The sequence below is a fragment of the Anopheles marshallii genome, chromosome 2, assembly GCF_943734725.1.
Source record: "Anopheles marshallii chromosome 2, idAnoMarsDA_429_01, whole genome shotgun sequence".
In the NCBI taxonomy this organism is placed as follows: Eukaryota; Metazoa; Arthropoda; class Insecta; order Diptera; family Culicidae; genus Anopheles; species Anopheles marshallii.
In genome coordinates, this window is record NC_071326.1 from 38,513,268 (window position 1) to 38,538,592 (window position 25,325).

Sequence of the window (25,325 nt, forward strand, 5' to 3'; positions counted from 1 at the left end):
CAGCATCGGGCAACGATGTAATAATTCCAGTCACTCGGTGGTTGAAAAATTATTGCTATTGAAACAGGTGCTACCCCATATCACGCTGCTAGTGATGAGTTTTGATAAGTGGTTGGTGGTTGGTTTTACGAGCTATGCCCGACAGCCGTATCGAGTGTGAGGAACCGTGCCGGTAGGATGAGAACATGTCAAATCGGAATAATAACAGGAGAGCACATTGATGAATAGCAAAATGTTGCACATTATCATTGGATTTATCGTCATCGTTCAACGAGCTGCTGGAGATGATTTAGGTATGATTACCCTGTCAATTAACCACTCAATACAAATGTTTCAATCAGTGCAAATGTAGCATTGGATACATCCTGATAACATAAGGTATTAACTGATATTGGATAATTAAAACTGTTGCTACATTATTTATTTTTCTCTACTTTATAAATTCCTGCAACATATTCGATTCATAATGCATTACAAATACATAAAATTAGTAGAAAGTTATTTTCATATTAAATTTACCTTCTGGGACTTGATGTACCATTATCTCTCATCTGGCAAACAATACGTGCATTACATAAGATAATACAAAATTTCGTACGGACTAATACACCTGGCAATGAAATTAAACACATCATGACAATGCAACATATTAAATATTTTATTGTTTGATATGTTGCATTGTCATGACGTGTCAAAGCTCGATAAATAAACATGGAAGAATAATCAAAAGAGCTGTCTTTTACAATTTCTGAGTTGATAAACTGTCGTGTGGAATTCATCTTCAAATCCTAGCGCGTTATAAGAGCCTGTAATTTATTCTATTAGTTACAGCATAGTTATGATGAGCAGCAGAAGATAATCAATAAAGAATTTCTAAAAAAATGTTCAATTAATCTCATGCATTTTCTATTAACACAGATTTTTGGTACACACACTCTGTCGATTATCTCCTTCTTTTCGAATGTAATTAAAATAATTTACGACGCGTTCAAGTTTCAAGATTCAATTTCTCCGTGTTTCCGTTGTGTTCGTCCTATATAAACAAAATATTTAGTAAGAATGATCATTTTATTAGCTCCAAAACAGAAACAAATTCAAATTACAACGTTAAACAATTACCTCAACTCACAGTAAATAATATTTTCAGTTGGATATTAATTTCATGGAAAAAACTAATTAATTTTGTCATTTTCCTCGGATTATTGGTAATCAAAACTTTATACTCAATTAACCGCATCGGTCGGAAAAAACTCTCAGAACGAGCTACACCCATCCTCACGGCTCTAATCATATTCGAACCATTAATTTATCCTACCTGTCAATAAGTCAATTGTTTGCACAAAAGGGCATTTAAAAACAAAACCCATACAGTGGACTCAACCCGGTACGCTGCTGGTGCCAGCTGTGCTTTCGATTGATCACTGGCAAAGCATATTGAAACATAGGACCCACGAGCATTACAGTGGTGCGTATTCGGAGAAGTCTCGTTAATCATGATATCGGACGACAGGAGTGGAATCCGAATGGTATCGGAAATGAAAGATAGGATATCGTTTACCAAAAGCGCTCGGTTCGCCAAATCCCTTCCATCTCACGTCTCCATTTTCAATGGCCCTCGACGAAAGCTTATTCATCTATGCGTGCAATGAAGCATGATGGAGTGGTTTGATATTTTTTCCGCTCATTCTTTTTTCCGTTGTTGTTGCAGTCGTTTGCGGCGAATGGCGAATACTGTTTCATGGTATGAATTATAGCTGGCAGGCAGGCGCAGCACAATGAACGCGGAAAATGGAGACGAGAAATGTTTGAAAGATTGAATATTACACCGCAAACAACGGTAGAACCGTGCGGTAAAAGCGGTTCCGGTACGGAAGCCCCGAACCTTCCCAAGCTGTCACATTGGCCCGGCGCAATTGCATTATTGATGATGTATTGAAGCTCGTTAGAACATTTTTGCGAAACACTTACCAGAATACCGGTACCGATATTTTTCTTCTCGCCCGAAATGCCGCCTGCCACTGGGTGGATAAATCGAACAGCGCGCAACATAAAACAACGCAACCGCTGGGACACAACGGTGTCCCGCAAGGTCCCAAGGTCACATTTCATTCTGCTGTGGGGAGTTTTCCATGGTGTGGGAAGCGTTGACGATGGCGGATTGTTTGCAGAAAGTGATGATGATAAGGAGCGATTAGCAGGTCAAACAATCGGCGCCTGTGTGAGCGGCATGTGTGTCAGGAACCATGGTAGCTTTCTCCATGGTAGCAATAAAGCTACAAAACAGTATATGTTTATGGTACTCACGTTGCTTTCAACAACTGCTGCATTCCTCTATCGAAACCCATCGCCCACACCGGAAGACCCTGACGAGCGTCAGCAAGATACGCCACATTTACTGTTGCCATTTGTGTCACGGTCGTATTTAGTTCGTTTTGTTTGTTTCCTCCTTACTTCGTCATGGTTTGTTAGTGGAACCGAAAAACGGGTTTCAAAGGATCCCATCCCATTTCTTTCTACGGTGAAACATGTCCTGCACGTTAAGAGTGGTAAAAAAATGTGGCATCTACCCACATTGACAGGCGAGCCTGACATATACGCTCCACTGTGGTACAATAAAATGAACCGTGTCCTTGCCAGGGAATGGACCGTCCTTACCAAACGCTTACACCGACATCGCGGGAGACAATGGCGATGGCGATGGCTCGTAAACATGATACGGCATAGGTAATGTTCCGTTGATGGTATCTCGTTTGCTCGCTGATGGATCGTGTTGACAAGGATCGTATCAAAATATCAATCAAAATGTAGCTACTCAGCGCTCGCGTATCCGCTTTTCGGTCGTTCGGCGCAACATCGCATCGTTAGCTTTGGCAGCGTTCGTTGCTGTCGTAGCGAAATAAGTCAAACCAGACCGGGCGATCGTATTACGCGTAGGTCGGGCGGCATCGTGACGCTTTTTGCGGTGAAATAAATTGGTCCGCTCGCCCGCAGGCTGCTGTTGGTGCTGCTGCCACATTGGGTACGGGGAAGTAGACCTAATTTTACAAGACCGTAATTGAATGCGACACTGAATCTCCGCCGTGCGCTCAATTTAGCGTATTTCCTCTTTCCAATCATCGGTTCCCTGGTAGGGATCGAACGCACGATTGGCCCAAGGACGTTGGAGAATGTGGCTGGTTTGGTCGTCCGATTGAATTCAGCAGGCGACACGAGCAGCACGGCAACTCGATCAGCCCGGGTCATTATTCAATTACGGACGTTGAACCGTGGTACACAGCCGTGACAGTAATGGTTGCGTTTAAAAACAGAAAAACATATTTTTCTCATTAGCATTAGCGGACGTGTATCCTGCAGGTTGTGACACCCGTCTCGTATAGCGACAGTGACTTTTCTGCGACTTTTAAATCGTTGCACACCAAGCAAGCGAATTGCTGCCCAAAGTGAGGCCAAATACTTCCTGAGCTCCTGCTCGAGCTGAGCAATAAATCATCGCCGCCACATTGGATCATCATCGCCTAGTAGTGGTGCGCACGCCACAGGCCTAATGTCATTTCCAGTGGTCTTGATTGCATAATAATATATTCATCTAACTTGTTCGCATCGGTTTAGTTGCCGTTTCGAGCGATTCCGCGGTGATCAAACCGGAGGGAGAAACGCAACGTTCCGGGTGATAGTAAACACCACCAACATCAACAACAAAAAATGTAAATATTTGAAAATTTTGCCACCCCGGGAAACTCCAGAGCTCGGTGGAACTCGGTAATGTTGAAGAAAGTTAGAACCGCCGTTGGAGGTGGCCAAACCACAGGGTTGTTAGCGCTGGGTAGACGGTAGACGACGTAAAATAAATATAATATATTGCATCCTGAAGCTCGCGCGTCACCATCCCGCATCCACTAGCCACGGCCCGGAAAATACTCCAAAACGATTGTAAAATATGCGCACTCTCAGAAAAGAAATAATTTTAAGTAGGATGAAAAATTCATAGACAACCATTTGCCACCGCCCACGTTAAAGGCAGGATTTGATAGATTGGTCACATTGTACCGACACCGTAGCGTGGGGCATCAATTTGGATGCTTAGGCCGGTCATTGTGAAGAAATGGGCAAAAGTTTTTCAATTGTCCATTGTTTCACAGATGCTAGACCAATCAGCGTTTGATCGACACCGTAGAACAAAGCGTCTTACAGGGTCAAGGCAAAGTTTAATGCTACACATGGGGTGCGATTAAAGGTGATGTAATTGGGATAAACATATTTTTCGGTAAGAACTATACCATATTGTGTAATTTGCAAAAAAAATATAAATTTTACTAAAATATTCGATACAACCAATTAACAAAAACCGAAAAACTTTGAACCAAAAACAAAAATACTTATAAAACACAATAAAGTACTTAATATGAGGATGTTACAGCTTTCTATGCACAATCCATGCATAGAGTAGGCAAAAAAGCAGATTTTCTTGAGATACAACGGACAACAAATCTTATTCAGACCGTTCGTCAAGCAATCAGAATTATTACCTATTTATAACTATCAAATACTTCAGAGTTTAAAATTTGTACATAATATTTGCACATGGGTAAAAACCTTACGATGGCTATACCCACAATTCCCATAGAGTTAGAGAAGGTAGAAAAAAGCTTATTTTTTGTTGATGTTGAGCTTATGTACATTGAATATTATAATGCTTTCCGATATGCCGGATTTGCAAGTTGAAAACGCTTTGTATAGAATCAATGTAATTTTGTAACATAAGTGAGTGAGAGAGGTAAAGAGGGATCGAGAGTGTGTGAGAGAGAGAGAGAATAGGATCACTCATCTATTTCATCAAATCCCACATCTGAAACTTGTGAAGTATCTAGAAATGGCTCCAACTTTGCCACATGACATTGAAAATCCTTTCAAAACTTAATAAAAGCAGCACATACGTTAGTAGATATGTTAAACATACTACCCATCAACTTTTTTATCGTGTCCACAGTTAAATAGCGAGAACATTCAATGAATAAAATGTACATGGTTTTGTAACTAAGGAAAGTTTACATATGTTTACAAAGCTTGGTTTACTTTGTTAATCGAATTTTGTTCTCAATTTGAAATCAATCGAGAGAAATATTTAAGAGCACTGGAAAATACCAGTTTTTCACATAAAGTTATTGTTTAAGGTCGGTTGCATTTTAAAAGTAGAATTCTCATACTATTTTAATGAAATACCTTAAATTGCACGAGAATGCATATCATCTCGTATGAGAGTTATATTTTTTTCTTAGATCTTTAATCCCGCTTTACCGATGCTGTGTTTTGTTTACTACTCCTTTGTCGAACTTGGTACATAAGCATTAGAGTTGGAACATGTACACATCAAACATCTGTCCTTTTCTATATTCTTAAAGTAGGGGGATAATTATCTATATTTAAGAAGCTAAATATTTTATTTTGTTTTATTCCTTTTCGTCCTTTGCAGGGTTACTTTCCAGCACACTGCGTGCGTTTCGAACGATTTGTTGCGACGACGAGCTACTGAATCTGTCGTGCCCCATCGGGACCAGCATCTCCGTGGAGCTCGTCCAGTATGGCACCAGAGGTAGGTATCCCTTTCAATTTTTACCTTTTATATTGGAAGTGCTGAAGAACAATCAAAAAAAAGACAAAAACAACACACCAATGGCCCCGGTGCATCCGAATGATGATCAACTTTAATCACTTTGCCAATGTGTATGTTCTTTACTGTCATTGGATCGCTTCTCATGCAGAAAGTAACGAAACGCTTCAATGCGCGTACAGCGAAGTGGACAGTAGCTATTACCTTCCCGAGCCCACCACACCCGCCCTTAGTACGATTGACTTCTCCGTAGCTGTCCAAGTAAACGCAACCTCCATTACGCCCACAGTATCGACGGTCAGCACCGAGCTGGCTACGAACGATACGCTGGCCACGGTTGAACGGCCGAAAGACAAATGTACTCCCCTGTATGTGCTGCAGGTATGTATTTTCTATCGCACCAAACCGTCCCGGCGAGCGATTCGATATCTGTACCCCGGGCGAGGAACCATGCATGAGTTCCTTAGCACCGTGTTACTGGTGAAGAGCTTTAACAAGCAATAGATTGGTCCACCATCGACAGCTCGCCAACGGATGGACATTTCCCATGATAGAACTTGTGTTATTTTTTTGTCCTCCCTCTTTTCGCCAACACAGTACTCGATCCTGCAGACCGTTGTTGAAGCATGTCAGAAGAAACGACGGTGTCGGATACAGGCCACACCGAAAAACTTCGCAACAGCCCCATGCCCGGGCATACATCGTATGGTAGAGGTCAATCACAAATGTCGCCCATGTAAGTGATCACCCACGCGTGCAGAGCTACTTCCCCGACGATTCGTTTCCCAGCTTTCCCACTCGTTCGATCAATGCTATCGAATCGTTTGAAGTTCAGTCGAGCCTTTTCATGGATTGAAAAATAAAACCAACGTACTTTTCATTATTCTTTTTTGCCCATTTTCCGCTGCCCACCGATCTCAACACCCCGTTCAGTTGAATTTCGCAGCTTGATTTCGTGCGAAAAGGACATCGTTCGGTTGACGTGTGGTCAATACACCCGCATAGCAATTTACAGTGCCACCTATGGGCGAACCGCGTACGAAAGTTCACACTGCACGCAAGCGGCTGCTTCAAAGGAACAAAGTAAGTAGTACAAAATGCTCCTCGGTGCGTACCAGTTTGGGTCACCGATCGCCTTTCGGGGACCGCTATATCAATCAAACCTTTTGCCGTTTCGCCGGCTTTAAAACGATGCGGTCCCCATATTAAATGACCTCTCTGTTGTGTTCCCTCTCATACACACTAAATTTCATGAACTTTGGTAGCATGTCTTTCGGATCACACCAGTCTCACGTTGACAGAGATCTGCCAGGGCCGGCGAAAGTGCACAGTAGCGGTGGAAAGTTCAACATTCGGGAACCCATGTCCGGAGAACATCAGGGTCTACCTGAAAGTAATCTACGCTTGCGGTAAGTGTCCCCAGGTGAAAGCGTTTGAAATTTGATCCCCGGTTGAGGGTGTTTTCTTCGCCTCACCTTAAAACACCCAACATGAAACACATGCCTGAAACCCGAAATGATGCACTAACTTTGTCATGTGTCCGACTCCTTTTACACTGAAACTCAAACAAAACTCATCTCGCAACACGGCTCGGCTGCTGCTGACTCAGTTTCGAGGAATGTTTTCCGGGAACGGTACATCACACCGCTCGAGGACGACGAGCTGGACGAGCGTCCGTACGAGTCGAACGAGCTGTACGACGAAGAACTGACACCGGCTCCGAACCAGATAGAGGGTTCCGCTGTCGGAAAGGGTGTCGGTACCAACCACAACAAGTACTCTGGCAGCGGCGAATCAGCGGTCAAGGCGGAAAATATAGTCACATTCAACAAAGACGGTAAGTTTGCACGATGCACCCGGCACTGGCAACGTGTCAACGGCGTGTTGCTGACGCATTTGCTCGTTACCATCACAAATTAACACTTTTGCTATGGATATTATGGGAAACGGCTGGGTGTACAGCTGGCGACAGCTCCAGTGGAAATGACCAGCCATCGCTGCTCGATGATGGACACCTGCTGATCGTCGGTGTCGCGGTACTGTTCTTCTGCTTTGTCTGCGTTTCATTCGGGGCGCTGCTGGCATACAAGATGAAGCTGTTCCGGCCGAGCAGTAATCGGTGCATCAAGGCGTCCGAGTCAAGCGACAGCCATTCGACACCATCCAGCTACCGGGCACCGAGCGAAGACTTCGATCTGGTTGAATGCATGCCGGATACGAATGCGATGACGGAAAAGGCACCCGAGGTAAGCTTGTGCAAATGTTTGTCCAGTGAGGAATGGCAGCCCAACGGGTACGGGCGGGTAGGCCTAACGCAAAACTGTTGCCTAAATAGTGGAGTGATCTGTGGTATAGTCATATTTGATCTAGGTCAGAATAGTTTGTCCCACGTCCTGTGCCTTATTGGTGAACTTTAAGAGGAATTGCTGAATTTGGTGAAAATATAAAGCATAATACAATGACATCTGTTAGGTTGGGGAAACTGTTCTGGCAATTCCGAGGAACTGTTATAAGGTTTTTTATGTTTTCGAAATCGTACTACAGAATATAAGTATAAAAATGATGCTTTAAGTATCACTGAATAGTTCAATTTGCTGTTGAAAATACTAGTTCTGAATCTTGAAACAATGTACAATTATGCGATGATGATGATGGAATGGCTACAGGAGATTTCAATTCCTCAGAAATTCTTTTAACTCTCACAACTCTCTGTGCGATGTAAAAACTATTTAGTCATAAAATTATGTTACTTTATCTTATACATTTATCGCTCAGGAACCCTAAACTAAACTTAAATATGAACTTAAGTTTATATGGCATTGAATTATAGTTACATGATTTGTTTAAATATTCTAATAGTGAGAGTAAATTACAGAAAGTCTATCATGGTCCTACTTAAAACTTACATATCACGTATTGTATCCTAATAGCATTATGACTTCCCAATGGCAATCATTTACATGGAAAGCCTATAATTTAACCACTTTATGGACACTTATTCCATCTATCATAAAATATTCAACAACGTCTCACACACCACAATCTCGCCGGTGGCTTACGGTACCGTTGCTGGAATAAATCAAGCTTACGCATTTCCGAAGCTTCTATCACACCGATCATACATCATAGTAGTCCGACGGTCCGCACACAATTCAATTGCACCTGGGACATATCGCAAACATTGGCTTGCAGGCAGAAACGCCGTAGAAAAGCTTCTACGCTAGTAATCTTACTAACGAATCGACGAGTACCCAGTTGTCGTCTATGTGCCCATTCTCCAATTCGACGTCATTGCAGTATCGTTGCGTGTACTCGTGTGTCTCGTGCTCGTTTGTTGAGCAGGAAAGAAATCCTCTTCATTTCCGATCGTTTTCCAACCCTTCTTCCCTGCACACACCCACGTACACAACCTGAACTCATGCCAGTCTTATCTCTAATTCTACTTTTCCGCATGTGTTCACGGGCTTTTTTTCTGTCTATATCTTTCTCTCTTTCTGCTTCATTCGCACTGCAGCAACCACCACCGCCACCGCAAACGTTTGTGCAACCGGTCACCGCATCCGCCCCAGTTACGGCCATCCCTACCAGCACCATCCTGCCGGCGTTCAAGTTCGCCGAGCCGCGTGGTAGCCTGTCACAAATATCGACCACCATGTTCATCCTGCCGAACTACCTTATGGCTGGCCCGCTGCCCGGTACCTTGTCCAACCGGCGGCCCAAGGACACTGGTTCGCCGCTACCACCGGGTGACAATCTCACCATCACACTCGCCACCGACCGACCCGGTAGCAGCAACACAACCGTTACCAGCCGCGTGGAGTCACCCAGCCCAGCATACTATTCGCAACATCTGCAGCCCCATCAGCAGCATCACGTGCCGTACGGTGTGAGCGCCTCCTGTGGCCAGTGTACCGCGCTCGGCTGGCAACCAACCGCCGGCCCAATCTACGGTGGAAAAGTGCTCGCAGTAGAAAAAGCTGCCAGTGCCACGAACAAACCGTCACACCCGTATCATCGCAATCAATCATTAAAAGCGTCTGCCGGTGAGCCGGAAGGGTGCACGGATATTGGCGAACCGGGTGAGAGCGGTGGGCTGGGCATGGGGATGGTGGGATCGGGGGCCACCCTAACACAGTCGCATCCTTTTTTATGGCTGGGCTTGAAAATCGGGCTGATGTAAAGCTGTAGGGTAAAGCTGTCAAGATCGACCTGTGCGATAGTTTATCGTGCAGCATTTTAAACCTTATTGGTGGGTCTCCAACGCGTAGCCTATCCCATCCTATTTCACTTCAGTTTCATCATCTTTTCCCTCCCATTGTTCACTTCCCACTCAACCCCAAGATGTAGATACTTTACAAACATTCGGCTGTACAGATCGGCTGCGTGGATTCCCATTTGTCGCCCGTCCTCTTTTAAACAAACGCCACCGCTTGACAGCTTTACCCGAGCACCCGTAACAACTTTATCGGCGATTTGTCGCAATGAAACGTAACGAAGCCTGGATCGAATCTTGGCGAATCGGCAAACCCGAAACAGAAAAAGAAGACAAACAGTAAACAGAAAATAACATGACACTAGAGACATAGTAACAAATTGTGAGTTTTACCGAGGCTTGTACAAATGGCTCTTGCCCTGTAGGATGTACTGAGGAACGGTTCAGTATGTTGTGTTTTTAGGTCTGTGAAAAGCGTTGTGAAGCTTAACCAAGCTGAAGGCGAACTGCGTGTCGAAAGCGATAGAACGCAGCAGAAGCAAGCCGACGTGTCGCCTGTTCAGTTATCGGCATGTGATTATGAAGAGCATATTCCGCTATGTTCTATTATATAGAACAATCAGAATGCAATGTCCGTAAAATTAAAATTGTTTTAATTTTCCATTCTTATATCTCTTTGTAATTATTTAATAAACCTGTAAGTAGATTTTGTTTTGTAAAAACGTTTTTGGTGGTATAATATATTGGGGTTCCGAGTTCCAGTAGCAATTTTGGAACCATTTATGAATTCTGTTCAATGAGAAATTGAATTTGTTGAGACATATCTGGATTTATGCTCAATTTTGCAATTTTTTCAAGATGAAATTGTTTAGGTTCTAAATGTTCTCTTTTTGCATCATCGAAGAGCTTTCAATGTGTCAAGTCGAGAAAGCTTTGGATGGAATCAACTTTATCTGATACAAGATGCAGATAGTGAAAAATATTCTAGATCTACTTCGAGACAATTTTAGGTGCACTCAAAGAGAGTCCAGAATCCAACTTTTTCCACTTGAACTTGAAAACCATGCAAAGCATTACGATCAGCAACAGATACCAACGTTCATTAAGTTGTCACTTTAAACTTGCGTTTAGTACTAACCATGGTGGAAACGTAAATGTAAATCAAACATGAGCACAGATAATGTAAATATACAATTTAAATCACTGTTCAACTAATTTACTGGCGTATGTTTGACTGGATATTATTTAAACAACATTTGCTTTTTGAACGGTAAGTACTAACGGTAAGTGTGTTTGTTGCAACACTTCTTGCAACATCTCAATAGAGCTCATTTATTTTCACTTTTCAACATTCAGCGTTGCTTTTTCTGTTGATACCGTGCTTGTGTGTTATCGTTGCAGCTAGGCATTCGCTAATTAAGCTAAAGTGCTTTTAAGCGAGTGACCTAATTAAGGCTGTCCGGACCAAAAACACGATGCTACAATAATTATGTTGCATACAATTACGTTGTGATGTAATTTTGCACTTTCTTTTTATAGCCACTTTCTTTGCCCGGGGTTGTTAAGTTATATCGTTCGGGGGTTGTGTGAACGAATAAAAAGTGCAAAGGTACATCATTAATTAGACTTAATCAAACTAAGCGTATTAAAAAGTATTCAATTTTGAAGCATTTCCCGTGTCATGCTTTCGCAAACCCGCCTTGCACATTGTGCAGAGATAATTTTTCTGTTTTTAACAACCCTACATCACCAGTTCCAACAAATGCGATCTACCACTGTACAATGGTTTGCCATTTCCGTCAGCTGGAACAACACCATACAAATGCATGCTATTTGCCGAACGCACTTTTTTGTTAACGGTGTCAGCCTATTTCATCCTTTACAGAGAATTGTATTAGTCAGGCGAACGTCAGCTGCCGCCGTAGCGAAACCGTACCGTAGCGATAAGCTACGTCATTCTCTTACCATTCCTCGAACCTCACGTGCGTAGCAGGCGCTGATGTGGTGACATGATGCGGCATTGAGTTTGACGTTGTTTTTTAACGTTTTCTGCCGTGAATTAGAAAAGTGCCCAAAAAAGAGCACCGAGTGACAGGTATGCTAGTGTTTCAACAGTAGTTGTAACTTTGTGCCGTACCGAAACACGTCTAGTTCATACTAAAGTTGAGTGGCAACATTGTTTACTGCGATATTGTTGTTTGTAACTGTCATCTTGAAAGGGTTATTATTTATTTAGTCTATTGAGGTTTATGGGAGCAATAAACGTGATCAGAAAATAAAGTATTTGAATGGTTTAATGAACATAACAACATTACGTGCGTGTACCATGTTCATGTTGCATGTTCTTTCCATAATATTTTATATACTTACAGACAGAAGATATAAAAATCATTTTCAAAAGCAAAGTAATCTTACATCTTTCACAATGTAAAATTTAAATAAAAAAGAGATTGATACATTACAAAAATCCAGACTATTTTCTGATTCATATACATTCGGTAGAAACGATTGCTTACGCACTTACGATACATGTTATCTAATTTCATTCTCGGGAAATCATGATATCGGACAAACTCCTGTGTAAAGCTAAACTTCTATACCTAATTAGTAAACTGTAGCAAACTGTAGCAACTTCAAAAGCTGTCATTGCAGGATGGATTCCAAATAACTGGCATTATATTTTACACAGCAACTGCTCATGTTCATTAGGACAATGGAAAATACGATTCTGCCAAGTGTTTCACTTCAACACCATTACATTTTTTTCTCTGATATTGGACAACGGTTGCGAAAAACGTAACCGTACACAAAAATATGCTCTAGTGGTTTTAGCCACTCAAAAATAATATCAAACAAAAACAATCACACACAATTCTATCTTTCCCAATACGAAAAGTTGCCGGGGGAAGTAAACAATGGTGATGCTAATGGAACTTCATTCCTTCATCAAACACTTTCCGCTTTGAAAGCCATCCCGGTTGGATGGCTGACTAGCGTTGAAAGTATACCATACCCTTGGGAGTAAATGCTGTGTGCTGAAAAGCTGAACTGTAGCCACAAACACATGTCCCGGCCGGATTAGTTCCGGATGTGACTGCCAGCAAAAGCCCGTCAGAAAAACGAAGCCACCGTCGTTGCCGGCTGTGTACTGATGGGAGAGTTCACTTCATTTCTCCCAGGCATGGGGTTATTTAGACAAGATCTATTTAGTGCTACCGTGATCGTAACGGCCCAAATCTGGCTTTCCACCGACGGTACAGTGGAACAGAAGGACACATTATGAGTGTGTTTAATTCCTCTTCACTTCCATTACAGCAAATCAACGTCCGCCGGCAAATGGACGTGGTGCAGAAGTGTAAACGGATAGTCCGGCAAACTTCCGCTATCAGCTGCGCAAATAGCACGCTCCCATACCGGTCGGACTTAACGACAAACTCTGCACGTTTTGCCGTGAACATTATCTTTTGCCTATAGTGCTAAACGGAATGTGTTCGTGTGCTGCTTTAACTAAATTTCATTAGCAGTATGTTAAAGTTGCTGAGTTTGAACAATTAGAACTATTTCCTTATTCAATGCGCCAGCACGGCTGAAGGCTTGGATAGAGTAGCAAGTACGCTTCCAACAAGGAGCGCGTAAGATGGAAAGCGTAACACACAGGTAATTTCCTGTCATTAGACAAATCCAACCCAAACGTAATCAGTGCAGCAGCTTTCCTGTTCCGCCTCGACCGCTTATCGGCTACATCCGTCCTGATTTTAGGAATTAGACCGCTTCCAAAAACTGCTTTCATCAGCCTAGCTAGCTGTTGCTCATAATCTCGTTCTGCAAAAGCGTATTTTTGCTACATCCTTTGTTCTGGAATCTTTCAGCGAAAAGTATAGATGTATATCTGGTTCGGTTCAACTAATTACCTGCTGATAATCGGATTATCTGGAACTTTTATCAATACTGAAACAACAACAGAAAAAAGAAAAATATTTCTAATACCGTCTGTAGTTTATCTTGAAAGGATGTGTTTCTTCGCTTTACCAGCACATGGTGCATGTTTTTCGACGGTCATTCGGACAAAAAAACTTAACTCTTACGTGGAAATCATCTGTATATCATCTCAATTCTAAAAACAGCGTCCTGTTATTAACATCGGTGTAGAGGGAAGTAACGTCATTGTATGCGTTCGATAACTTAATTTAACTACTCATGTGTAAAAAATCGCCCACATTGTCATTACATAATTTGAGCCTCATACGGCTTAGTGCGTTTTAATTAACTTGAATTCGTTCCGGACTAATCAAGTAACTAGGACACAAGCAAACAAGTATGTACACTGATCGCATTGCGCAACTGCGACAGCATGGCCCATGATGAAAATGTTGATTAAATAAGAAAGGTTTGGCATGGTGGATAACACCCTTGGGTAATTATCATGGACCATTGCTATTTTCTATAAATATATACAGGCAACCCCTCCGAGAACCCGCGATAAACCCGGGAATGCCGAATCTGGGAGTAAAATCAATTATACTTGAGAGTTATACTGATATTGAGTTATTACTGATTATTGACTATTAAACAAATTAGTTGCTTCTAAATTCTTATCAACCATTTATTAACTTGTATGCTTCAAATTTGTGCTATAAACTAACTCAGCTGTCAAATCTAAAATCTAGCTGTTTCTCCGAATCCGCTTGATACCGAATACCGAAAACGCTCCATCCGAATGCTTGATACGCCGTGTATCCTAGGTGGACTATCTGTACATCAAACTTTCTTGCTCTGCGTCAAACGAGTCCAACGGAAGATGAGAAACCATGCTTGAGACTGACAGAAAAACTGCTGAAAGGAAAAAAGTTATTTATTAATTTTAAATTTATCTTCAAATAATCAATTAGCATCAATTACCATTGTCATTATTATTTAATATTCATGGTTATATAAACGTAAATGTACCACTCTAGAAGGCACAATCACAATCTACAATAACTTAAACAACTAATGTTAATTTAGTGAAAGACAAGTAACTTAAAATGTACTTCAACTTACATTCGAAAAAGCGTTAAAAGTTCAGACAAACTCAAATCTTTCCCTATGAACACGCCAAAACACAGCTTTCCCTCGATGTTCGCTTTTGCGTACCATTTTTTCGTTCCTCTGAATTCTAAACATAAATCACATTGCAGCACAATCTTTATATTAAACGGAAATAATGTACCTTGTTGATGAACGTTCGCCAAACGAGAAGCTTAAAATCTTCACAAAATCGGATAATCACCTTCGTGCTGCTGATTTTTCGACTCAATATTTACCTGTTATGTGTTGAAGCAGACGCATTTGATTGCTCTGTTTTCTTCGCATAACCTCTTAAAGTTTTGTGCGCTTGCATGAGCTTGGAAAAAATCCATGTCTTCCTTCTCGGTTCGACTGACTTTCTATCGAAAAAGTAACACCGAAAAGGCGTAACCAATGTGAAAGGAGCATCCAGGGCGTCTCTACCCCGCAGGCAAAAGCTTAATTTTAATTGCTTTTCCGTCAGTGATGCTGAAGTGTGTTAATTTATTAGCACAGTTTGTTTGGCAGCAGATTATTCTTTGGCTCGAAGGTGCCCAAACGGGGTCATGCTGTGCAGGTGTGATTGGTACGTATTTCGGCATGCGATAGAAAGAAAGAATACAAGTGAAGCTCGTGCTTTACACACGAAGTTTTTTCGGAGTACGTAAAAGTAACGGCTGATACAACCTGGCAGACTCACAACGAATGATGATTACAATGATTACGGTGCATGACTTCATTTCGTGAAGGTTTCCAAATGAAATTATAGGCTTGAAGTTTGTAACACATGCTTTTAAATTTGAGAGAAACAATTTGTTATGCGTATATTAATAATTGAATTCAGTTGATTATTACAATCACATTACAATCGAAAGTAGTGCACGTCTGCAACAAATCACATTTTTCAAAAGGTAAGCTCATCACGTCCAAAACTTAACATTTCAAAAATTATTGGAAAAGCTATCAGAAATATAATCTGGAAATGACAAATAATTCAGCAATAACTCAAACAATAAACAATCAGTTTCTTTATTAATTTAAAAAAATAAAATCATTTCAAAACGAGTGCGAGGTTGTCGTGATTTGACACCACACACCAGTTTGGAGTATTTTATATCATAAGATTCGTTATAAGGTAGTTTTCCGTATCTTATGTTATTTATCATAACACTAATTTCGAATTAAATTCGTCAATTGAAATCGAAAATTGAATTCCCATTGGAAAGAAAAAAACTCTTTAAATTTGCCTAGCATTGCATGGCTTAGCAATTTTCAATTGATCTACTAAACCGATGCAACTTAATTTGCTACTAATCACAGCCTAAAACGTATAAACATGAACATAAAATTAGCTTGTAGGCCAGTAACATTATCTGGAGCACTGTATGAAATTACCAAGCCAGTACAGAAGCACACTGAACCCAAACGTCCAGCATCGTCATGTAATGCGTAGCCATTTTGAAACTCAGCTCTCCGTTATGGCATACAATTATGATAGGATAGAATTCAATTTCCTACCAACTGATGGTATCCATTTCGAGTTTTCTCATATCCCGGTGTTTGTCGGCAAAGCCGTACGTTTCCCTCACTACCAAAATATGTCTGTGTCGTGGTTTATGGAACGGCTAAAAAACTTGCCACAAGCAAAAAGTATGCGAAAACATTCCAGGGCCAGTTTTTTTTATTCTCCTTAAAATATAAATTCCTCAGGAAATGGCTTTTCTTTGTAGCCGCCAGCCAAACACCGGCACTCACTGGCGTTAGGTCTCAACTTTTCTTCCTGCAAGTATACATTTTTTTTCTTATATCACCAAACAAAAATCCAACCAGCCCCAGAAAATCTTGCCAAACAAAACAGTTCGCCCAAGCACAAGCAGGATTGTTGTTTGCACCGACAGGGTCCGGGTTTACTGGATGTTTGTGAGGCAACACAATCAAGAAACAATTGTACAGTGGCCAACTTTCATCAGCAAATGCCCGACACACATGGCCAACAGCGGTGAACAAAGCACACGTATAATATTACACAATCATACGTATACTAGACACATACGCACACTTTTCGGTCACTTAGCACTAGACTGTGGTTCTTCAATTTATATGCAAATGTGTGTGATGACCTACCCAATCGCTGCCAGCAATGCCGTACTCAGCGCAACGTGAAATGGATGTGTCTGAAAATGGTAAAAACAATGAATATTGTACATTTAAAAGTGATAACATTGAACAAAACACATTCTACAAAGTAAAATCGTATTTACACTACCTTTTTTACGTAACATCTAAAAATGCATAACAACTTTCTACTGTTTTTTATAACGAGTTTCGAAAACCTTTTTTCTTCCTTTCTGATGTACCACCAAACTGAAAATATGTTAAAAAATATGATCCAGCTCTGCCCATCACAGAGTGAAAGCATACAATTAAGCTCATGGTTTGGTGTTTAATATTAAAACACATTGTGTTAAACCTCAGCCAGAAACCAAAAAGCAAAACATTTTCTCATTGCCGTTTTGTTTCGTTTGCTTGTTTTTGTTTTCTCAACCCACCGGCTCCATTTCGACCATGGTGACAAATTCAGTCAATTAGAACGATAATTCATTCGCTTCATTAAAACTTGTAATTTCATCCGGAATGAATTCATTTCGAATTAATAATATCCTCGCAAGAACATTTTGTGACAGTTGATGAGCAATGCAGAGGCGTATTTGTTAATTTTTTTTTTTGCACCACCATTCTGTCTTTTATCGCACGGGACGGATCTAGCACGGATCCAAAAGGACTGTTCAAAAAGGAGAGCGAGTAAAAGAAACTTTTCTCCTTTTACTTGTATCCTTTTGCTTCACAATGATGTAAAAAAAATAACGTATCTATGCTGCGATAAAATGGGAGAAAGTGGCAAAATGGACAAAAGCTTCGGTGCGAAACAAATGACAAATGGAGGAAGATATATCAGTGGTGGAAAAGATTCACGTAAAATATTCCATTCGAAGCCATTCATTTCATCTTTCCCGGAGTTTTGTTGAACTGTTGGAGTCTTAAAAATTCTCAAACGGTTCCCGCCCGCATGCGAATGGAACGCTTAATATCGTCCGTTCAACCATCAACTGTCATTTGAATGTGCTTAGAACGGTTCGGCAAAATGGAGGCGGACACCCAAAACCTTCTACACAACGTGACAAAGTCCCAGTCAGTCATTCAGTATTGAGACTATAGCATTTTTTAAGTTATAAAAGGCAACCACAAAGCACGACCGTAAACGAAACCGTATTGGACCACGCGCGGATTGTGGCAAAAAGTTGTAAAAAATACAACAAAAAAAAAGATAATGAAACATTTTATGACCACATACTTAACGCGCACCGTCAAAATGGACAACTCGTTCGTGACCCTAACGGCCACTGCTACGGGAATAATAGAAATCTCACGAAGCCCTCCGGGGACGGGAACGGCAAACCTTGCACCATTTCCGGAAAGTGAAGGGAAATGGCTCATAATTAAATTATACAAACACTTGCACCTCCCGGTCAGCGACAAACTGTTTCAAAAGCTAAGATATTTTAAGTCCTTCCTTTTTTTTTGTTTGGCTTCCCTGCACCAGTCTTAAAATGACGCTTCAATTTTATGCTTCCGAGATGAGTTGACAAAATGGGGAATAACAAAGTGTCAAAGACAACACAATGAAAGGAAAATTGGCTGACAGCGAGCTGCTGAAACATGTATGCTAGTGATGATGTTTTTTTGTTTGTTTCCAAGGTGTGCTTTAGTATGCTGGTTATGTTATTTACGGTCATTAAATTTGAGCTTTAAAAAGCTTGTTGAAAGCGTGAAGCTATAGCATGCGTCCTGAAAATACGACGTAGAACATTTGCATCTACTGAGTCAACATATAAATTTCTGTATACCTTTGTGTAAAGATGAAAGAATATTTCACAAAACTGTGCTATTTTGATAACCAAAAGGGGAAAAAAATGTAATTGGACACATTCACATCAATGCCTTTCGTAACTACAAAAATGTTTTACATTACTTAGAACTTAAAATAACTTAAGAATTCTGTAGCGTTCGCTTTACTAACAGACCGTTACATCATGTTGCACGTGTAGCTCTCGAATCTCATGAATATCTCAAATGATTGTTACCGATACGCTACACAACGGACAAGTCGAACCTAACCCAACGTTCCGTACAAAGTTTGTTGGCTCGCCTTTGTGTCCTTACTGTATTTTTTTCTGTCTTCTTCCTGTCAAAACATTGTTTTAGAAGCAGATTCACTATTTGAATTGCATATTGGACCCTCCCTTAGGGTAATTTATTCCAAGGATATGCAGGGAATGTTACAGGCCAAATCGTAACCGTGAAAATATCCCAATATTTGTCATTTGCCTAACCCTCGAAATGGCAACGACTGTGACAGTATCACTTACACTGCGGAAAGATGTGTTGTGTACCTCAGGTACCACCGGATGGCTAGTTTTGAGTGTGCAGACCAGTCATGGCAGTTTTATGATGGTTTGCAGAATTGGAGTTAGTAGTTGTTTTTGTTTTTGTTTTACAAGCATGAGTTGATAATCTGTCCACGTTGCAAAGCACATGCTGTACGTTTTCTTAACGTGTTTGCATGCAATTTTAGTTTGCACGAAAAATTAAAACCAAATCGTTATGTTGCCCATGAAAAATATAAAAAAACAAGTGATAGCATCAATCCGTTATACATCGCGCTAAAGATTTTTCTTGACAAGCCACTCTGTTAATGACCTAAACGAATCTAATTAAACGAGGTAATCTGATTCCAGACACTATTTTTCGAATGATGAAAGAGAAACTTCTATGAAAATTTGTTAGAAGTTGTTTGGGGATTGATCAACAAAGAACTTGATACAACAGTTCGGCTTGAGAGTCAAATACTAAGTCTAACTTAAAACTGAACCCCTTCAAACGAACAAATTAAATGTGTTAACCAGGTATGTCTCAGTCAACGTCTTGATAGATTATATGCAATATCTGTTGAGGTTACAATGCTCAATTTATTGAGATATACCTATGTCAGATGAATCAACATACGTATGTCAACAAGTGCTTGTTAATGTTCTTATGGATGTAGTGAGGAAAGAAATAAAAAACTTGCGATTTAAAACTTTCGTATGGCAGATAAGGATGACTGCTTGTTGAGCACAAAACGTCCTATCAAATTCCATTCCCAGACCACTGTTCTCAACGAAAACAAAAAAAATGAGTGTTTCGACTGCTTCACAATACTTTATTTCACGCAATCACTAGCAAAGAAGTAGCAGCACAAGTTCACGTGAAGAATGTTGCCGCATATCAAATGGAACGGGTCCACCCAACAGTTATCTCACCATCGATGGATTAATGATGAACCAGTTGACTGATGATCTTTGCCGTCAAAGTCTAACCGAAGGCGTATCGGTGTTGCTTCTTGCAAAGTGATTGATGAACCGTTTTGGGGAACAAAGAAAAACCCATCACACCAGCTTAATGCACCTAGGTTTGCAGAGCAGCAGTAAATTTATTCCAGATTCTTGAAAATTTTAGGCTTTCACGAAAATTGCATTAGCGAAGAATTATGATCTAATTGTCAAAGACAATCGGAACGCCGTCAATAAAAAAAAACTACAATAAAAATGTTTATTAAACTTGACATACTAAATACCTAATTATTTGGAAAGCAATTTTTTCTACCGGTTACTTAATTTAGAGCCCAATTTGGTTTTGTCCTCTTGCTGCTACCGAGCAGCAACAACTAGAAGCATATAATTAAGTACAAGATGATGGAAAGGTACATCAAACACTTCTGCAATAGAATGTGAGGCATTATTACACGGTTGCACCTACCGGTTATGGAAATGAAGGATACTAGTACAAGACCGCAAAACAGTGCTGTTTCACCTGCGGTGGTATTCATCTTGAGCACATTTGCACTTCTGCCGCATTTGTTGGCGCATAAGAAACGTTCCAGCGCGCCACCTCTTTTGCGTCATGGGTTACGGTGTCTAGCTGATGTTTTGCTGGAAAGCTTTCGCATGACTGAAGGAACACAAAAAATAGCATAACCTCACTGCTGACACATTCCTTGTTGTTGCCGAGGAATAAATGAGCGTGTGAAGATTGCATTCCTTTTGAAAGTATGGGAGGCATTAAATTACAACCGTAATATTACTACCATGCCAACAGGAAGCATTGCTAGTAAGCCCGGCGTATAACAGCCTGAAGCAACAAGCGGAAGAGCGATAAATAAAATACTTAGCACACAGCACTCGTTTTGAGTTTCAATATGTTTTCATCCAATAATGTTAAACAATGTTTTGTTCTTTGTAATTGTTGTTTTTGCAGTTGACAAAAGAGTCAACTCTTGGCAAACTATTTCATAAATAACGTAATGGAGACGAAAGGCACATATCATATCGTTCGAGAAACTTTCCCAGGACAACCTATTCATCCCAACAATCGGATGACATAAAAATATAAAAGTATTTCCATCGTTATAACATTCTTCAAATGAAAATGTGCCTGCAAGATCGAAAGGAGAAAAAAACCCCAAGCACACAAACGCAAATACTAGTTCATCGTTCACGAGAATTTGTTCGACACGATAGAAGAACAAAGCTTACCGTTTTTCCTGAATTCTTGGTCGTGCAACATAAATTTCTCAGTTTCTAGCATGACGTCTGCGTATTGTGCTTGCCATTCTCTTTGCGGTAAACACCCGTCTGGCCGAAAGGATTACCGGATTGCTGCATTACACTTGATTACATTCCATCCATTATTACCCTGGTGCCTGCTGGCGTCTCTTTTTCAGCACCATCGCAAGACGGGACGGGTAGAGACTTTCCAGGCACTCGATGGCATATCAGCTTCGTAATTGACAATAGGTTCGCTTTGAACGACTTTTCTTTCGGGGCAGCGCTAAAGCTTGGGCTTTGCCTTCAAGAGACATCTCCAGAGTGGCCACTAGACTGGACTGCTTGGCAAAAGATCACGTGTCTAGGTGAGGGTTCTACGGCTTTCCTACTCACATCACCGGCAACTTCAGTATCGTGCCGGAAGCAATATGGGGATGCGAAAAATTTGTTGCTCCATCAGTGTCGAAGCATCTTGCGGTACGACAGCAGACTATGGTGATGGTAATGATAATATCCACGAGTGTAGTTACACACAACCGCGGATGTTGAGCCGCGCCACAAACACATATATGAGTCAAGCGATGATGTCCTCGAGAAAAGCATTTTTCTTTTTCGGTATCCAAGTCAACCGTGTGAGGGCTCGTAATGCTCGTGGCCATTGGCAATCTGTGCAAAAGATCAGATCCCTTTGGACATGTTTATAAGTGATGATGATCGAGAAATGATGGCTCACGGAAATGGTATGAGGTACTGTAGCAGATTTGATAAGAACAAAGAAAATAAATTAAATCACATCACATCCAAGCGGATATGTGATCTATGCAGCAGTACGTAAAGTTAAGCAAAGTGCCATCTCTTTGATAAGATATGCTTAATTTTCATTTCACAAAAAAACTTAACATCTGCAACTACTTTGAAAGAAAAAGGTAGATTTAAAACTTATCCAAAGATAAAAAGGACTACAGATAGGAAGATAAAGTGGATAGTAGAGAAAATGCTTTTGTACCTTTGTTTCTACGCTTCGGGCCGGTATACATAATAAGCAGCAATTTGTAAAAGGTCAAATGACGTAGCGATGCGGATAGCTCAAGATTTTCCTTGCGCCATCCGACACACTACCGCTTGCGATAGTTTCGTTTTGGTTGCGGATTTTTTCCGGTGTGCCCACTTCTAACTGTTTCAGCCCGTTGAGCGTAACTGCTCGCCATGTTACCTTTTCACTGCCGGAAGCCCATTTGTAGTGTGCAGCTTGAGGAAATTTAATTCAATATTTCCAACCGGAGTATCGTGCCAACACCTGGTGCTTCAAGAGTTTAACTGCTCGTGTGCACCATTACACAGCCACAAAGAAGGGATGTTTGAGGTAACGTTGGTGTATTTTTTTTTTGCCATGCATGATCTGTTATACTTTGCAGCTGTGGGTCAAGCGTGCCGATCGCTGGAAAGAACATTTATTAAGAACAAAAAGTTCTTGCATCAAACTTTTTTCACTGATGAATTGTGCTACAATAAACAGAATCTGATTTTTTTTATCAGCACTACGTGTAATTGTTTTGCGTGTTATCGTAGTCCTGTTCGTTCTACGTATTTCCCGTGAAAAGGAATTTTAAGGATAACTATTTGAAGGCATTACAGGATTATTTTCAAGTTGAACTAGAATTTGTACAGGTAGAAGTTTAGACGTTCTGAAAGTAGAGTTGTTATTATAATTTTGGCATTTTCTGTCAACACTCAGCAAACATTGGATTTGCAGTTTTTAAAGCATCAGTCAAGAAGGTTGGGAGAGGTATAAACTTTATATAAAAAGATGAAGAGATGATGGCGTGGCGTATGGATTCCAGATTTATCTTGGCATATCAACTTGAATACGATCTTGAAACGGATACGATTTTGCTTTTCACGAACCTTTGACTCATCATAAGCAATAGTTTATTTCAAAAAAATATTCCTTCTACGTACGAATCCGGATCGATTAGTTTCCAATTCTGGAGAAATTGTAATAATAAACTCGTTGCAATTCTTAAAGGAATATTTAGCTAATAAAGCATTCATTAGTACTCACCAACAGCGGAATCATTACTATTCGTACATCAAATTGCAACGAAAAAAAACCATCTCATGCAGGCGTTCCGATTCAAAAATGCGTGAATTTGACGCTATCCGTCAGTGAAGAATGCATTTGGTTCACGACGTGTTCCCAGTATAGCTGATACAGAAACAATGGAAACGATTCACCCGCTAGTCACAGGCTTGTCTGAAGCAGCATTATCATCTCTTCCTCTGGGAACGCTATTTCTAAAAACCCAAAACAATTGAATGGGGGAAAATTCACCCACTGCGCTCGGTGCTCCTGGCGTTGGCAGCTGCTGGTATTCAACTAGCAATCAAATTCGTCAAACGGTGGAAAATATCCCGAGAGCAATCGGAAACCCCGAAAAGCGGCAGCGGTTGGCCATTATCTGACGCACTCCTACCCGGAATTCAGAATGCGAACCGCGCTGTACCGTGCTTGGTTCGCTCGAACTAGATTGTTGATTTTTCCCCTCCAAATTTGAAGCTGTTTTCAAAACAGACTGATGAAGGCTAAAAGTTGCACTACATCAACCGATCGACAGCAGAGGCAGTGCTATCGGCATTGTTTTTCAGTTGGATGGAGCGCTTGTTGATTAAACAAACAGATCAACTGAGTTGAAGCTTTGGCACCACGGTGCTAGGTAATGTGAAACGAGATGTTCAATGATTAGGGTGCTGGAAATTGGACATGCATGAGACCTGGTTTCGAAATTTTCAATCGTTTTTTGTAATAGAAAGAAGTGTTGATTAATTTATGTGATATTTCTATACAAAGCTTGCACCGGATAAAAGTAAATTTCAATGAGTTCCGTTTCAATCAATCATACAATAACTTCATATCAGTGTCTTAAGGCTGAACATACAGTTTCTATCGACGAGCAGTATTAAAATACTGTCAACTGTTAAAGCTCACCTTTTCACGAGCAATGCAAAAACATAATACCATAAAAGCCCTTAGTCTATCTCACACAGCACAGCTAGGTGTCAGACAGTCAGGCAAGCCATCCGGCTTAGGTGTAGTGTCTTTGCCTTCCCGGTAGACAAACACCGAATTCGGTAGTAGTTCAAAGCCGAGGGATAGACGATTCATAAGTGATGAAATCTTAAGATGATTGCCATCGTCTTGCTATGATGCTATGATGAGTTGGCATGAAATGTTGGCAAATGATAGAGTATCTCTACCTCAAGGGACGAGAAAGGTCGGTACGATTCGCGAACGTACACAGAGCCAGTCGCAGATAAGCATGACAGAAATCTTATCGTACCGCCCAAACAACCAATTTCGGCACCAAACGGAGCTTGTGCGTTTGGGATACGAAAAGTATAAGGCTCTTGCCAGGACGTTTCAATCTGATCTTTTCAACAGCTTAGAAGAATAAATTTGAGTTTGCCGAAGAAACGGTGACTGGTTTGAAACTTTTTGGGATGTTTCGATTAAATCGAATGTCTCTGATATTTCGCTTTAAAGTTATATCTTGACTATTAAAACAGATATTTTTGTGAAAACAAAGATAAAAATGTCGTATTCTACAAAAAAAAACATCATTTAATATTAACGAAAGCAACACCAACCAGTTAAACTTTGAACCATCATTTATGCGTAACGAAATGGAAGGATCGGAGGTATGTTTTCAAATATTTCATTACAAATACCACACTAACAAACAGTTTACGTGCCTGGTACAGGAATATCGCACTGCATTTAAATAATGAGATGACGCACAATTAGCGAGCTGTACAA

The 25,325-nt window shown here is 40.7% G+C and overlaps 1 protein-coding gene across 1 annotated transcript; it reads left to right on the forward strand.

The window, feature by feature from the left end:
• The first annotated feature begins 220 nt into the window (after nt 1-220).
• Nucleotides 221-9,788, forward strand: LOC128708087 (uncharacterized). The gene is made up of 9 exons (XM_053803044.1): nt 221-293; nt 5,471-5,590; nt 5,760-5,989; nt 6,206-6,344; nt 6,542-6,691; nt 6,874-7,017; nt 7,218-7,445; nt 7,571-7,854; nt 9,123-9,788. Exons 1-9 carry the CDS (start codon nt 221-223, stop codon nt 9,786-9,788), a joined length of 2,034 nt encoding a protein of 677 aa, XP_053659019.1.
• The last annotated feature ends 15,537 nt before the right edge of the window (nt 9,789-25,325 follow it).

What these genes read in the sequence shown, in the direction of transcription:
- LOC128708087 (XM_053803044.1), top strand. Translation starts at nt 221, where the DNA reads ATGAATAGCAAAATGTTGCACATTATCATTGGATTTATCGTCATCGTT. An exon ending in GGCTGCTTCAAAGGAACAAA is followed by an intron (nt 6,692 to 6,873) that starts GTAAGTAGTACA and finishes GAACTTTGGTAG; the next exon opens with CATGTCTTTCGGATCACACC. An exon ending in GAAAGTAATCTACGCTTGCG is followed by an intron (nt 7,018 to 7,217) that starts GTAAGTGTCCCC and finishes CTGCTGACTCAG; the next exon opens with TTTCGAGGAATGTTTTCCGG.